At 44.9% G+C, this 16,212-nt stretch overlaps 1 protein-coding gene across 12 annotated transcripts in view; it reads left to right on the top strand.

Moving 5' to 3' along the window:
* Positions 1-311: 311 nt before the first annotated feature.
* Positions 312-16,212, top strand: part of camk2d1 (calcium/calmodulin-dependent protein kinase (CaM kinase) II delta 1) — a 96,687-nt gene continuing 80,786 nt past the window's right edge. For all 12 annotated transcript variants that reach the window (XM_069672217.1, XM_069672205.1, XM_069672213.1 and 9 more), the window contains exons 1-2: positions 312-642; positions 5,061-5,155. In XM_069672217.1, the coding sequence (XP_069528318.1) occupies positions 581-642; positions 5,061-5,155 (157 nt within the window). In that variant the 5' untranslated portion in view covers positions 312-580. The remainder of the gene's footprint in view (positions 643-5,060; positions 5,156-16,212) is intronic.

Raw genomic sequence — 16,212 nt, 5'->3', positions numbered from 1 at the left:
TTTACTTTGACAGGTGAAAATTTCAGGAAAAGTTTAAAATATTTGGTCAGATTTTTCTAAAACCTTTCCTCGGGGATCTCTCTCTTCAGTTGATGTATGTTGAACTTTTTATTGAGCATTTAAAGAAAATGAATAAGTAAATAAAACAATCTAAAAAGCTTTTACCTTCACCTCGATTTAAAAAAATGCTTTAAATTTAGGCGCATTTGTGATCATTAGGAGGGACTCTTAATTAGAGTTTTACTTTGAAATCTCGCCACAGGATGCGTGAGATTTTATGTTAGATCTGTCTTGACTACGGTCAACTAATCCAAGTGTAAGTGTAGAGACTAACACAACAGCAGGTCGCGACGTCCCTGTCAACTCCAGGAGTAAACCGGGATCTGCAAACAGGAGCCAGGAGGAGCGACGCCGAGCCTTCCCGCACACAGGAAGTTATTTATAAATAATACTAAAGTTTGCTTTTATTTTCTCCTCCGGAAGGCGACAAGTGGCTCTTCGGGACACAGAGAGGAGCAAAGGATTTGTGGAGAATATTAAAGGCGTTCCTGTTTCCCGAGACTCCACTGCTCACCTGAACATGGCTTCAACGACCTGCACCAGGTTTACTGATGAGTACCAGCTGTACGAGGAGCTGGGGAAGTAAGTTCTCTTCATTTTACAAATCTTGTAACTTGAAATTACAGTGAAAGTGAAGCTTTATTGCCCCGTGCTTTTATATACAGTGTTTAAATCTAGCGTAACCTCCGCGAGCGACCTCCGCCTACCTGTTCGTACCTTGCGCGTGTGGGCAAGGCGTCTTGCGGATTCCTTTTTAAAAATCTTTAAATTTACTTCTAGTTTGATTTTCATTAAAAAGCAAGAGCGTAGAATGAATTAAAAGGAAGTGATTTTACTCTTCTAATCCTCTCATGTTTATCTTAACTTATTGAATCGGTTTTCCCAGCATGTTAACGCCCATAGCGTCTATTTAGAAGGAAGAATGCCTGCAAATTAAGTTAAATAATTGTAAGGAAACTAATCCGAGAGCCTTGTGAAGCAAGCCGAATACATATGTGGCACATATTAATTTGTTAATAGTCATAATCAATGCTCGAGTTCGCATGTGCCTGGAGCGACGTGCCAGGGAAGTGAACACGAACGGAAATGTGGATGGAATCTGGTGTTTGAGACATTTGCAGTCAGCTTCTGGGAAATTTGGAGGAAGAATGACTCGACAATGCCTTTCCTACTGATAAAAAAGGTCGACCAATTTTTAAGGAAATGTAACTGAAAGACATTGAAGTCATGCCAAACATATTTAGCACATAGTAATTAGATAATAGTCACAATTCGTGCTCCAACTAGCATTTTCCTCTGGCGATATGCCAGGCATGTGTAAACAAGCCGAAATCTGGAAGGAATTTGGTGCAAGTGTCATTAGCAGCGCAGCAGGTCACTGGGGAACCTACCTGTTTTGCTCTCATTCAGGTATGGGGAATTCTGGAGAAAGGCTCGAAAATGCCGTAGGCTATGTGCCCATTGAAAAAGTTGTACATTTTACAAGAAGCACCTATGTGCCTTAGAAATCATGACGAATACATATGTAGCACACATATATATGTCAGTAGTCATAATTCATGCTCCAGCTAGCGTATTCATCTGGCAACGATCCAGGCAAGTAAAACAAGCTGAATTTTGGATGGAATTTGGTGTGTGTCATCAGCAGCGCAGGTCAGTGGGTGAACCTCGCAGCTGTGTCGCTCCGAAGGAAAATTTAGAGGGAAGTGGCTCAGAAATGCCTTACGTACCAATTAAAGAAGCTGAAATATTTGTAAGAAAAAGGCCGTTATGTCACTTGGAAACCATGCCGAACATTTGACTAGTGCAATGTTAATTGGGCTGTAGTCAAATTCATTCTCCAGCTATTATATTCCTGTGGCGACGTGCCAGGACATAAAAAAAAGCCAAAATTTGAATGGTGTTTCGTTTGAGTGTCATTAGATGCACAGTTAAATGGGAAAACCCCTCTCAGGCTTTACGATGGTCTATAAGGGCAACATTATGTAAATAAGAAACTGAATGTCAGTAATTTGGTATGTGTTTGCCCAAGTGTTGGCCCTTTTACAGAATGTGAAGGGTTATAATTTCTCCGTTGATCACTCACATACAAGATCTCATTTAGATTTACACCTATTTTCTTCTTCTACAACATAAAGCACTTTAAGTTCTCTGCAAATTGTAACACACATCTAAACACTCATGAGCCCGGTCTGCCGTTAGCTTTGGGAAGGTGTGGCTCTCCTGCCTGACTTCAGATTAAATATTGTGGTTGAGTAAAGATCAATCACAAACTTATCAGATAGCCAACTATATTGGAAAATAAATCACAGGGGAGTACTCTGCCCTGATAGGACCTGACAACATCAGTCATTCCTCTCATCGACTAAACACCAGCGATTACATCATTCATTGCTCCACTCTGTCTTCAGGATTGTCACAAAAAAAGCAGGTTTTGAAGTTTAGGTAACGAGTTATTGATGGAAAGACTTTTTCTGGAGGCTATAGGTGAACGTTTAGAGAATGTGGACCTCCCATTAAACCATTACTTTTTCAAGCACTTCGTTAAAAGCAAATCAAAGGGTCACAGTGACTGTTTAAATGTGTTCTTATTAATATTCTCAGTGTCTTACTATGGAAAGGATTCCCGCAAAGATCAGAGACCTACAAGCTGTTGCATGACTCTCTCCAAAGCCACCAAACTCCATTGACAAAAACAGTGATTTAACCTTGCAGAACAAACTGCCTCGATCGGTTCGTTTTTCTTACACAAAACTGAGTTGGACTGTACTGCCGGCTGGATTTACACCTGTCGGCATCCTTTCAAAACATGATTCATTACATATCGCTATGGTAACCACTTTCACTGAAGCAGGTAAAGAACTTTTTATATCAAAGTATTTTTGGGAGATCCTGTAGTGTAGGCCTCAGCAATGTCAGACTTTAGGTAGAGCAATAAAAGCAGATGAACAGGTGTTTCCACTTATTTTGCTCGATTACACCTCTTCTTCTCAAGACAATACAGGTGTGCTCTACTGTTAGCTTCCTGCACCTGTTGGGGGCGGGACAACTTTCCCTTTTTAACACCTCACCACTGAGCGTAGTGGGAATCCTTAAAAATCAAACCGCCCCACAGTCACCTGTTTTTAACCGCTGTGATTAGTTTAATTTGGAATAAATCATCCGTCCACACATGGGGGAGGACACCAGAGCACCTGGGGAACACCTGGGGAACACCTGGGGAAACTGACACGGACAGACGACAGGGATTGGTTTAAAAAATAGAATGAAAATTTGAAGAATCCTGGATTTTTCCAGGGCCATACTTGGTATAAGCTTAACTGAGTCCAGTCGTAGGCTCATATTTAACAAAGTGTTGATTAAATATGAATCTAACTCATTAAAATATAATGTGTAGTCTCTGAATCTGACACAGGTTGTTTCCTACAGGCTGCTTGATCCTAATAATGAACGCAGAGTCAAAACTAAAAACGGTTATACGCTTAAATTATTGATTTGAATCAAAGTTTAATGTGACTCCTGAAAGTGATGAGACGAGATCATCTAGAGAGAAGATGTCCCACTCTGTTGGCGTTTTAGGGAGCACAGAGAAGCTGCTCTTGCTCACAGTCAGCGGCTGCAGAGAGCACTTTAAGCACAACAGTTTCACTTTGGCCCGTCATTGACTTACACAAGGATTTAACTTTAATTAGCAACAGCTGATATGATCTATGCGTCCTTTGTCAGTTTAAACGGTGAAAGTGACCCTCAGTGCTGCGAACATAAGAAGCTGCCAGCTCAGTGATTTGTACTCTGCTCTTAGCTGATGAGAAAGAGGGAGAGGAGGAGACATAATGGACTCTGTAGAGTAGAAACTCTACAACATGAGCTCAGAGTCAGTGTAAAAGAACTGCTCTCGATGACCTTTTCACATGTGATGCTGTAGAGCTGCAACAGTCGTAGTCTGAGGGAACAGAACGCAGTGTATCTGTGATGCTCATCAGGAAGGGCTGGAAGCTGAGCGGCTGCTCAGCTTGTTGGGATTAATTCCTCACAGCATCAACAGCTTCCATTGTTTAAAGGGTTTATGCTCGGAGCTGAATTATCTCCAGGTGTCTTGTGCCATCAGGGGTCTGGTAATTAAATTAAACCTGTAAAACACACAGCACTAAAGCAGTTTCTTGAAGCGTTTCTTTAAAGCCATTGGGAAGATCTTCGAGGGGCTGTGAGCTGAGCTGCTGCTGAGGCGGTGTCTACCACACTACACGATAATCAAGCTGATGTAGGGCCTGATTCCTGATGTTCTGATAGTTCTACAGATGATCTCTTCAGCTGTTCCTGTGGTGTGAGGGATGTTAAGAGTGATTTTACTTCCCCCGATCTGCTCAGAACGATTTCAAATCGTGTAAACACGTTCAATATTTCCGATCTGTTGTATGGGGGAACCCTGAGGACTTGCATGTCAGGTGGAACCAAACGACAGCCAATCAGGAAGCGAGTTGACTGAAGGAGGAAGCACAACGACCGCGGCCATGGCGGCAAAAGCAAACGTGCACGCCGTCTCCACCACTTCATCCACAGTTTCATCCCAAAACTATCATCGCCAATTCTCCCTGCCCGTCGTCCGCCATGTTTGCTTACTCTAAAGTCTCGTTTGACTGTGCAAGCTTTCGTGAGAATCGGTGTTGTATGACTTGATAAAGTTATTTTTAAAGTGAGTCCCACAAGTAAAACACGGAGTTTGGTTTGCTGCTGAACTGAGAAACGTTCAGTCAAAGTTTGAATTAAACAAAGAGGAAAAGCTGTGTCCACCTGACGCCCCTGCAGCGGAGCTCACACGGTGCCTTTACTGATTAAAATCACAGGTACAAAGCTGCACTTTATAAACTGTATGATTTGGTGATCAGCTCCAGTTAGGAGCAACAGATAACTCAACTCTTGAAGCCGTTCACTGTTAGTCTTTGTGGATTTATGGCTCCTCTTTATTGCTGAACAGTGGCTGATCTCTATCTCCTCTGCAGGGGAGCTTTCTCTGTGGTGAGACGGTGCATGAAGATTTCCACGGGGCAGGAGTACGCCGCCAAAATAATCAATACCAAGAAGCTGTCTGCCAGAGGTGAGTACAGGCCGCTCTGTGTGCTGTGTGTTTCAGGTCGGGCAGAGAGACATGAGGATGTGGCAGCAGGTCACTCTGGGACGTTCTCTTCCTTTCCTCTTTAACTCACTTCCTCTCTTTTTGTGACTGAACATGATTTCTTACGCCTCTCCCGCTCGCGCCTGTAGTCACTGCCGTCGGTCACGTCCAACCGCAGCTTCAAAATTCACTTTCACTTTCCATTACTTTCCATTTTAACGCCGCTTTCATCAAACGTGAAGGAGGGCAGCAGCTCCTTTTGTGACTCATCCTCTGATATCAGCCACAGCCTCGGCTTTCTGATGAGCTGTACATGACTCACAGCGCCGGCTTTCACGTTTCAACACAAGGCAGTGAAGGCACCGCGCTCGTAGACTTCTCTTCTCCGCCTGTTGACCTTTTCTGAGCATTTGTCCAAAAAGCGAAGGCGCGAATTCTTTTATCCTCCTCCTCTCACCTGCTTTCATTCTCTCCATCATTACATGTGCAGCGGGGGATGAGGAACGGATGTTGCGCCGCTGATTGATCCTCACAGAAAACCTTAATGGGCTGACGCGAGCGTGAGAAACAAACGTACAGAAGAGAGGAGACGGGCTTGAACAGGCGCACAGTGACAGATGTGAGCGTCTCACGGGGGAAGCAGGGGATTTCCTCACAGCATCAGCAGCTGAAAACAATCAAACTAAAAAGAGAAAGAGAATATTCATTTTGCTTTTACAACATTTATTTAATCACAGCCAGGCCTCTTATTGAAGCTTAGAAAAGTACGCTGGTGTTTCTGGGTCTAATAGTTGTTGCCGTAGCTGCAGAGGTGAGAACATGAGCGATGAATGTAAGGCGAGCAGAGAGAGAGAGAGAGAGAGAGAGAGAGAGAGAGGAGGGCAGATGTTTATAGAGGGGACTCCATGATTGATTCCATACTCGGATTGCTTTGGCTGAATGCCTGCGCCGAGCCCGAGCCCGAGCCGGAGCCCGAGCCGCTCTCACCTGAAGGAGAAAATGAGAGTGAAATGGAAAGACGAGAGGAGGTGGTGTGTGTGTGTGTGTGTGTGTGTGTGTGTGTGTGTGTGTGTGTGTGTGTGTGTGTGTGTGTGTGTGTGTGTGTGTGTGTGTGTGTGTGTGTGTGTGTGTGTGTGTGTGTGTGTGTGTGTGTGTGAGACCGTGTGTGTGTGAGACCGTGTGTGTAAGAGTGTTCATCGTCATCGCTGCTCTGGTGTTTGTACAAGGTGAAAGCCAACTTTTCAGGAAGTCAGAAAAAAATGCTACGTTGTAATTTCTGAGTTAATCCAGGAGGAGGTTTTATTTGTTCAGTCCGCAGACGGTCAGAGGAAAAACTCTCGTATCTTCAAAGATTTATTTGTGCATCTTTCCTCTTGATAAATGAACATTTGTAGTGTCCGACATGGGCAGTGTTCAGGAAGCTAGTTTTGCAAACTTCCAGTTGCTTCAAGCTGGAAGAAGTTGAACAGCAGCAAAGCTACCTGAGGGAGAGAAGTTCAAACTACACACTGCTACTTCTTTTACAAATTTCAGATTCAAAACATTAAAAACCACAAATATATTCATAAATTAGTCGTTTAACAATCGCATGTGCAACAGCCACGTTGCAGGACGTGCGATAGTGAAGTTGCTCGGTGCAAAAGGAGTTCTCGCCATTTTCTCGTTGTCCGTCACTAATCTACAAAAAACAGTCTGATATCACATGAGTGCAGCTGTTCTTCAGAGCAGAGTGACCTGAGTCTGTGTGTCACCTGCCTGTAAACTGTAAACAAGCACGCGACGCTGCCGCCGTCACAGATCGTGTCAGCATGATGATCGCGTCAGGCTGCTTAAACATACATTTGAACACCTTTTGAAAAAGGTAGATGACATACAGTACTAAACCTCTTAACCACCGAAAGTAGCGCGTTGACGCAGGTTTTTCAGAGCCGGGAAGATGCGCTAATAAATGCTGATTGTTTCTTTTCCCATTGCCAGTGAAGTATCCTCCTGTCGGTCTCTTTTCTGTTGCGTCAGACGTCACAAACGCTCCGGAGACAGGGTTAGTAACCAGTGAAGATGTTACGGTGGTTAGGTCTTTATTGTATCTGTTACTCATTCAGTCTGTTTATCAAACTCGGCGCCGTCAAATTTGGAACAATGTTCGAGCGCTGCTCGGACGGAGACGGGCGGAGTTTGTAGTATAGCATCGCGCCGGAAAGGGGGCGGAGATTAGCGTGTTGACACAGGTTTTGTGTTCCCATCAATGCTGATCGGAGCCGAGGCGATAATTACCCGGGTCTACTGCAGAGTCATGTGACCCGGGTCTGAATGCAAAAAAGCCGGGTGTTAGCAGGTTTTTTGACCAGTGGGAAATGAGCTCACTGTGGGATGTGATGACGGCCACAGTATGGTTTAAAGTGTTTATTAATGATGAACGTTCTGCCCATCACAGCCTCAAACCACCACATTCTGGTGTACAGTGTTTTTACATGACGGCGGTGACGGCATCCTCTGCCTGCAGGCGGACAGATCCGGTGTTGTGCTGCACTGTAAGAGCAGCTGATGATATTAAAGCAGGCAGGCTGAGCTGAAGGTCACGTTCAGTGAAGGGAAACCCCAGAGTGACGGCCAGCTCTGCGGCTGCTGCGTGAGGAGGAATCCTAAACAGGAAGCTCCATCTCATCTTGGCTTCACACCAAACGCAGCGCTGTCTGCTGATGCGAGCTTCCAGGGAACATCGACGTGACTGCAGCGGTGTGACAGGATTTACTCGTGCTTTCACAAAGTAAAAATCACATCAGCGTGAATATTGAACTTTTAGCCTCTTATTTCCTGTGTGTTTGTTTTTACATCAGCTGAAGTTATCTGTCAGATTGTTTATTGGGGGAAAGCACACTGTGAGGTCACGCCCCCACGCTGAGGAATGAGGAAGTGGGCGGGTGAAATGTAGATGAGCTGCAGCCTGGATGGAGAGCAGCCTGCTGTGGCTCCTTTACTTTAACACAATGCTGTGTGTAAAGGTGTCTGATCCACGATGCAGACTCTTGGAACATGCAGTGTTCAGGTGCTGTCGTTGCTGTGGCATTTTGTTAGAGTTTGTTCGTCTGCACAGCTGTGATGATCTGCTGCGTGTGCTGCAGACAGTGCTGAGACGATTGCACAGTTTATTTATGGTTACTATATTTTAAAACTACAAATGTGCAACATTACATGAGATGATCGATTTAAAAAGGTGTGTTTGAAGCTGCTGAAGTGTCAGACACTGTCATGAATTGTGAATGTAACTGGAAGCCGTGCATGCAGGGAAAATAAGATGGGTCTAATGTGACTTGCTGGATCGAGTCAACAGTTAGCTTAAAGCTAATATTTATCCGCTGTCCTTTGGCAGGTTACAATTAAAACATCACATTCTGTCTGAGCGCTCTCTGCAAGGACAGCATTTCCCAATCAACCGACAGGCCCTTATCGGCTGATTATATCAGCCAACTGATATAAAGGTCTGGCTCTAGCAGTGTTACTTACCTTTGTTACGCTACGTTCGAATATCACTTCTGCCACGCACAAATTATTATTGTTTAAATGTATGTTTTGGGCCTTTTTATGCCTTTTAATCAGTGAGATGACGGTGGACGATGTCGGAAAAAGGGAAGGAGAGAACGACTCACGGCAAAGGGCCGAGGGTGGGAGTCGAACCTGGGGCTGCCGCGTCCAGGACTGTCGCCTCCGTATATGGGACACGTGATTCAGCCGCTGAGCTGAACAAGCAAACTTGTTGGACTCATAATATGATGGTCTGTTTAAAATATAAGCAGGTAGTTTTGATGCGCAAACCAAACCAACCTGTGACAGTTTCAAAGTGTTGTTCTAGTTTTTCTGCACAGCACCGTCTTCTTGTTTTTGTGCTGACAAACTCTCACAGAATTTCTTCCAGTTTCAAATGGACATGCTGTTATCTACTGATCTCTTAAAGTGTATCTACATGATCCTAATCATGGTTGTTGGATACACTTGCCCCTGTCCCTTCAAAATAAAGCGCAGACGAGCACAGAGCTTGTCAAACATTATCCAGCTGTAGTGGACTGAGGGCTCGTGCTCTGACGGCACCGTCTTGTGTGTGTGAAGTGAAAAGTAGGGCAGCGGTTGAACACAGAGCTAGTGATGCTTGGACCCGGCCGAGTGGAAATGATCACTTGACAAACCCACCAGGCTGTGGAAAAGCCGGCTATGGTTCAGGAGACGGCCCATTCTGTCGGCTTCTGGAAAATACCCGAGGCCCCGGCAGCTCACCGTGAACTCCTCATTCCCATGGAAACAAAAGAGACGTGCGGCTAAATATAGTCTGTGGGGTGATATCGGCGTTGAAGTATATTACAGTCTCGCTGATGTTAATTGTGCAACCGCAGGATGATGTCAGTGTTGTGTGAATAACTCGGCTCGGATCCATTCAGCTGCACAATGAACAATAATATTATGATTTTAAGTTCAGACCGTCACAGGAGCCAGCAGCTTCATATGTCAGCTGTAAGCCCGGACACAGGGGCGACGACCCGACCTCTCAGCGCCGTGGTTTATATAGAGGCTGGGTGTGTGACCTCGGCTGGTGATACAATAACCTCTATGGGATCATGATGAAGTCAGTAAGCAGCTTTTAGCTCGCACGGCGGATATGAAAACATTTCCAGTACATAATTTTCTTCCTGTGCGCGTCATGCCACGTTTTAGATCTTGGTTGTTTGAAAATATAATTAACTGGAAGTTAGGCTTCAAATGTTTGGAAATAAAGAGTCAAGTTGAGCCTTGTTAGCTAGTTTCACATAAGTACGGAAGCCCTAAGCGGACATGATGCCTTACATTTTATTTACTCTGTTTTCTAGTGAGAACGAGTAACTTCAGTTGTTTTTTCCCGCTTTCTCTCCAACCCTTTCCCCCCGCGGGATAAATAAAGTATTTCTGATTTCTGACTTTCTCGAGATCTCGACTTATTTATCTCGATCACGACCCTGCACCACCGTAACGCCAGATGATCATAACTTCCCCAGAGCTGCAAAAGCACAGAACAAATCGATCGCCAGAGAATGATCCCGTTATCACAAGAAAACCAGCTTTGTTATCTCGAGGTAACGAGATAACTGGATCAAGTGAAATTAATTCATTATCAGGGGAACCAGCGCTTTTACCTCGAGATAAATGAGTCGAGATCCAGGGAAAACGACGGAAAATAACTCGTTATCAGGAAAACAAGTGCTTTTATCTCGATAACGAGATTAATAAGTCAAGATCCCAAGAAAACAACGAGAAAGTACTTGTGATCACAGCATGTCCGCTTAGGGCTTCCGTACATAATAGCGTTCAAGAGAATTGCTTCATTGAGTTTGTTTTGGAGAGAAGGAGACTTCTGCACATAAACGTCCTCCATAGAAACTTGATTGACAAACGCTGAAGGAATCCTAACCTCAAATACAGCTGAGCACCTGAAAGTAAGCTAGCAGCAGCAGCAGAGCTCGCAGCCCCTCCTGACATCACGGTTCTTTTGAGCAGCGCTGGAGAAACATGATATTAAAGTGAAACAGGGTTGGCTGTTCACTCTCCCTGTTTTTTATGTGTTAAAGTGAAGAACTGGTTGACAGTTTATCAAAATGGTTCCCAGCTGTTACGTTGCAGTGCATGTCTCGTCACCGTCACTTTTTAGATCTCGGTTTGTTGTTGATTTTGTCTTATAAGAGGTTGAAGGATTTTAGTCATCAAAGGTTGAAATGAGTTGTCATTGAATTTAAGTGTCAGACATACCATCGTTTTCCGAGTTTGCTGAGGGGTGAGCCATCTCACATCCTTACTATCTCTGCTGAGAGCTGCTCGTGCAAAACAGCGAGCCTGACTTCCTGTGTGCGCCAGTTGAATGATCTTTTCTTATCACCTTCAAGAAGTGTCACATACACAACTTTAGCGCTTGTTAATAAACGATGGTTTAAGGTTTAACTCATTCAGGCCTTCATCAATATCAGGATAATCGTCATCTCCATCAAATTATATACGACGCTAAATGATGATATTGTTCAATAAAGAAAAACCTGTACCTGAATCCTTCCTGCCACACTCCCCTTTCTTTGCATTGAGAGGCTCTAAATAAAGCTCTACACACACACAGCTGGACGGTGTGAGTGTGTGTGTGTGTGTGTGTGTGCGGTCGGCTTAGCAGCTAATGTCAGGAGCTCAACGTGCCATTTACACAGCACTCTGCAAAGACCGGACATGAAAGAGGTGGATCAAGGGAGATATATTGTGTGCATGTGTGCAGTGTGTGTGTGTGTGTGTGTGTATATCTAAATGGTATCTGCGTGTGTCTCGTCATTGTATCCTCCGCTCAGCCTCTGGTCCTCGCTGACCCACATGGCCTGTGACTGTGACGACCAGCGAGCCGCTGAAACCAGCATAAGTGATGACTCAGAGCCCGCCCCCCTCCGAGAGCGGCCTCGCGTCTCTGTCATCGTTTAAGTGGCCTGTCTCTCATGCCTGAAGTGTGTCCTTCCTCTGATCCTAATTACTGCCTTCAAACACTGCAGGCTTGTTGCACTTTAATATTTTACATCGTTTTAGCCTCATGCATTCATTCATCAAGAAATCCCAGCAGGCCTTTTTGTGGACTTCAGATGCACCAGATTGTGTGTGGCTCTGTCAGTTTGTCTGTCTTTCATGTCACATAACAAGACTTTACAGCATCTTTGAATCTAACTACCAGTTAATGTGTGTGAGACGTTGGAAGCAGTGATTGATTTGATTTGTGTAGGAACCGGTCCTGGATGCAGTGAGCTCACTGTCGACACATCCAGGAGGTTGCAGCACCCAGTTTCTCCCTGATAGTTCTACACTGTGAACCGTCTCAGTCATAGCCAAAGTGATGAAGTGCTGCTTCTGCTTCTAGAAGATCAATCACGTACAACTCCTCCCTTCTTTTACAGTTAAGGTACGCTTCACCTCTTTTTGATTTGTGTTAAATATCAAACTTGTTTCTACCTGAGGGTAAAAATTCTGTGAAATTTGTCAGCTTTCTAAACTATCACGAGTTAAAACAAGATGGCGTACTTGCCCCTGGAAAAAGCCACTGTCAATCAGCCCCCCAAAATAGCATGATAAGACTGAGGTTGAACTGGCGCTTTTAGGGCCTGTGTCCACTAGAAACAACTAAAAATTTTTTTGCTGGCAGCGCAGTTCAGCGTCCTAAGAGCAAAAATGTCCTCGTCCTCGTCAAAGTCACTTCTCCCTCACCGACCAATCAAAATCAAGAAGAGGCGGGACTTCTGATATCAACTTTGTCAACAACAATGGCGGAGGAGAAGTTAATCCTTTCGTTTTTCACAATTTCAAGTGTAGAGCTGCTGCTAACGCCAGGACACGACTTTCTTTTAAATCGCTCTGTTTGCTTCATGTGCTTTAATTCAGACTACTACAGTCACTACCGAGGGAAGTGGACGTGCTGCAAGATGACGTTCGTAACCTAGCAACAGGAAGCGGCGGTGACGAGTGCTCTGAAATTGAGGTTGTGGGCGCTGTCAGAGCAAAACACGCCGTTAGTGGACACAGGCCCTAAAGTTTGTTGTGAATGGGATTTTAAACATATGTGGGGAATGCAAAGTAGAGCCAGACTGATGGAGGATTATTTCTTTATTTGTACAAAAAGACAAGATTAAAAAATAAAACAGAAAAAGGAATTGCAAAGGGAACCCACCGAGGCTGATTTTGGTGTCTAAAAGAAGGAAGAAAGTCCACTTTCCAAACAAAAGTTTTAATGCACTATAACATCATTCAAATACAGTCACACCCTTTCAAGAGAGCTTGGCCCCTATTGTCTGATAATATCGAGCAGAGATGTCTCAGCCGGGCTCTCGTGCCGTGCCTGGTGCGCTCCTGCTGTTTCTAAAGGTTCTCCCTGTCTGTGTGTACACAGTCTGGGAGCTCCTGTCTCTGCCTGTTACTCATCCTGACTAAGAACCACTCTGTCAGTTGTTCCACTATAACAACTTAGAGTATAAACATCTTAAACCCAGCCCTTCTGCTTCCTGTTGTTCACGACATGACTGTGTGCTTAGCAAAGCGGAAAACTGTCAACATTTATGTCCTGAAAATTCAGACACTCTGCCCAAAACACATCTTTGAGCGTCCTGTCGGCTCTGAGTGCGTTTCACCAGAGGACAACAGATGGAGTTTGTCTCCTCGTCTTCCTTTAAACGAGCGTGAATGAGCGAGTGTGTTTAACCTCCTGCGCTGCTGCTTTGAACCAGACTCAATCGATCTAAAGACGGAAACACTGAGAGAGTGCTGGCGTTGAAATGTCCCCAGATCTGAGCAGCGTAAAATGGTTGTATATTTATTTTAATTCACCCTAGTCTCGCCCATCTTGTAAGCGACGCACAGCTGCTCTCGGCAGGCTAAAAATATCTCATTAGGCCGACGCGCGGGAGCATGAAACCCAGAAATCAGGCTGCCATGTTATAGAGCAACTGTCAGCGGGAGCGGAGGACTCCCCGGCTCTTTGGCAGACGGTTTTCTCATCGCTGTCTGCCTAATTTCCCCATCAATCAACTGGCAACAGAAAGACTTATCTCTCTAGTCTTTCTCTTTTAATTAATGTTATTTCCACTTCAGCTCCGGCTCAGGCTGAAGAGGCGAGTACGAGGAAGAATAATGAACAAAGTCAAGAGAAACACATCGGATATAAAGCTGCATAATAAACTCAGTAAAGCACTTTGATAATGTGTTATTATACAGATTAATTTGGATGCAAACATTCAAAGGGACTCAGCTGACAGGCAGCGGATAGCAGGTATCGACTGTCTGATGATGAGATACATCGTTGGATGCTAAGCTGATTTGTTTGCTGCTCAATCAAAGCCCACAGGAGGCTCCTCATCAATACTGATGAGCTGCACTGTCTCTGCTCCCGTGGAATAATAACATGTAAGGATTGCAGAAGAAGAGTGTCTCTGTCTCTCTGAACCTCGAGCCTTTGTTTGAGCAAGAAGAGGAAAGGAAGGAAAAAAGGGGTCTACTTTTTCTGCCTGTTGGTTAAAAGCAGCGAGTCTGAAATTTAGACTTTAAAATAGTGCAGAAGTTTTCTATCTGAGGGTGATTCTAGTGTCCACTAGATGAGGGACAGCAGAGGATGATTCAACCTGCCAAAGACAATGATGGAGCACTTCTACACCGCCATCATTGAGTCCATCCTCACCTGCTCCATCACCGTCTGGTTATGCTGCTGCTACTGCCAGGGACAAGCGTATCATCCGCTCTGCAGAGAGGGTGATTAGCTGCGATCTGCCATCTCTCCACAATCTGTACGCCTCCAGGACCCTGAGGCGTGTAGGTAAGAGTGTGGCCGACCCCTGCCTCCCCTCTGGCACGAGGCTGCGCTCCATCAGGACCAAAACCTCCCGACACAGGGACAGTCTTTCCCCTCTGTTGCCAGCCTCGTCAACAAGGCCCCGCCCATTTTTTTCCTGCCATGATGGCATTAGCTCCCCATGATAGCATGATGGGACTGAAGTGGAAAATTGGCAAACTGGCCCTTTAAATATTTGCACTCATCATCTTGCACAACCCTGCACATCTGCACAGCTCTTTAATCACACCTGTTGTACATATATTATATTATTTTGCTGTTGAATAGCAACCAGACTCCATTGACAAAAACAGTGATTTTACGTCGCCGAGCGTAGGAATTGGCTAGATTACATAAAAACGCAATGCAAAGATGTGAATCAACTTGATTATCGTGTTGGACGAAGTGAATGATGCGGTTGGAACAACTTTGCGTGTTGGTGTGAGGTAAAACTTTTCAACCTCTTAACTAGGTGACATCAGAAATGGTTAAACCAAACTCCATTCAAAAAACTAGCATTTTAAAAAATGATCGCTTGTCATTTTGCAGACAAACCTGACCAAACATGAATTCAGCTTTTTTACAAATCTGCATCATGATGTCGTTAATTCAGCATCTTTTCTACCTGTTTGTTTCAATTATATCAGAGCTAAATCTGCTTATGTTGGGTTACCACTAATGTAGGCCAGATAAATCCTGATCCTAGCTAGCAGCTCATTAAACTGGGCAATGGTCAGCCTCAAGTAGCTGGAGCAGGAGGGAACGTTAACCGAGCTGTGTGCACCCTTGTGTGATGTTATGAAGCCAGACATAACAGTGTTTGGTTTTCTGGTGGTTCTGGAAAGTTGAATATGCATTAATGCAGGGCACATATTCCCGTCGCTTTTGTTCTGTTCACCTTTAACCCCCAGGACTCTACAGTTTGTCGTGGCGACAGGAGTGAAGCCAGAGTCCCCTCCCTCCTTGACTTCCATCGGTGTCATCCTCTCAGGTGCTGCCTCTCCTCGTCTCTTTCCAAACACGGAGATAAACTGGAGTATTCCCTCTGGGCTTTACTCTAAATCCTCATTTAGCCAAGTAGGGCGAGCACTTGAGGGACAGGCTGCCGGCTTTAATTAGAGCTTCTTTGTCTGGCTGACAATCTGGAGACGGCATCTTCCAGCGGTGCTCTCCTCCGCCTTAATAAACCACTCGGCCTCTCTGTGAGAGCAGGAGGTCAGACTCTCCGTGTCGCTCTGAAGCTCCCTCTCTGTCCCCCTTTTCATCTCCGTCCTCTGCACTTGTTGCAAATGAGGAGAGGGAGGTTGTTATTCTCACGCCTGTGATCGTTGTGTTCATCGCTTGCTGCCCGTAGAGATAAGGTGTGAATGTGTCGATGACCTGTGGGAGATGTCGCCGTGTTTTGCTGCTCCAGCCCACGAGCATGATGGGAGATTCCTCCGGCTGCAGGATCTGCCCTTGAAACAAAAACAGGTTCTTATTATCATACCTGTTCTACTCAGTTGTACAGAGGTGAAAAGAAACAGATGAATGCACTGAAGACGAGGTTGAAATGTAGATTCAAGCTGTAAAATATATTCAGATTCAGTCTGCGTGCAGCGTCAGGCTGGATTCAGGTTGGTGGGAAAGAATTGCAGCTTTTTCTGCAAAAAGTTGGATCTAGTTTAACTTTTGCATCATGCAG

The sequence above is a fragment of the Semicossyphus pulcher genome, unplaced genomic scaffold (genome assembly GCF_022749685.1).
Source record: "Semicossyphus pulcher isolate SPU_LCO1_2020_fin unplaced genomic scaffold, fSemPul1.0.p SCAF_21, whole genome shotgun sequence".
NCBI lineage: Eukaryota > Metazoa > Chordata > Actinopteri > Labriformes > Labridae > Semicossyphus > Semicossyphus pulcher.
The sequence above is the reverse complement of the archived record's forward strand: the minus strand, read 5'-3'. Positions and strand labels throughout refer to the sequence as shown.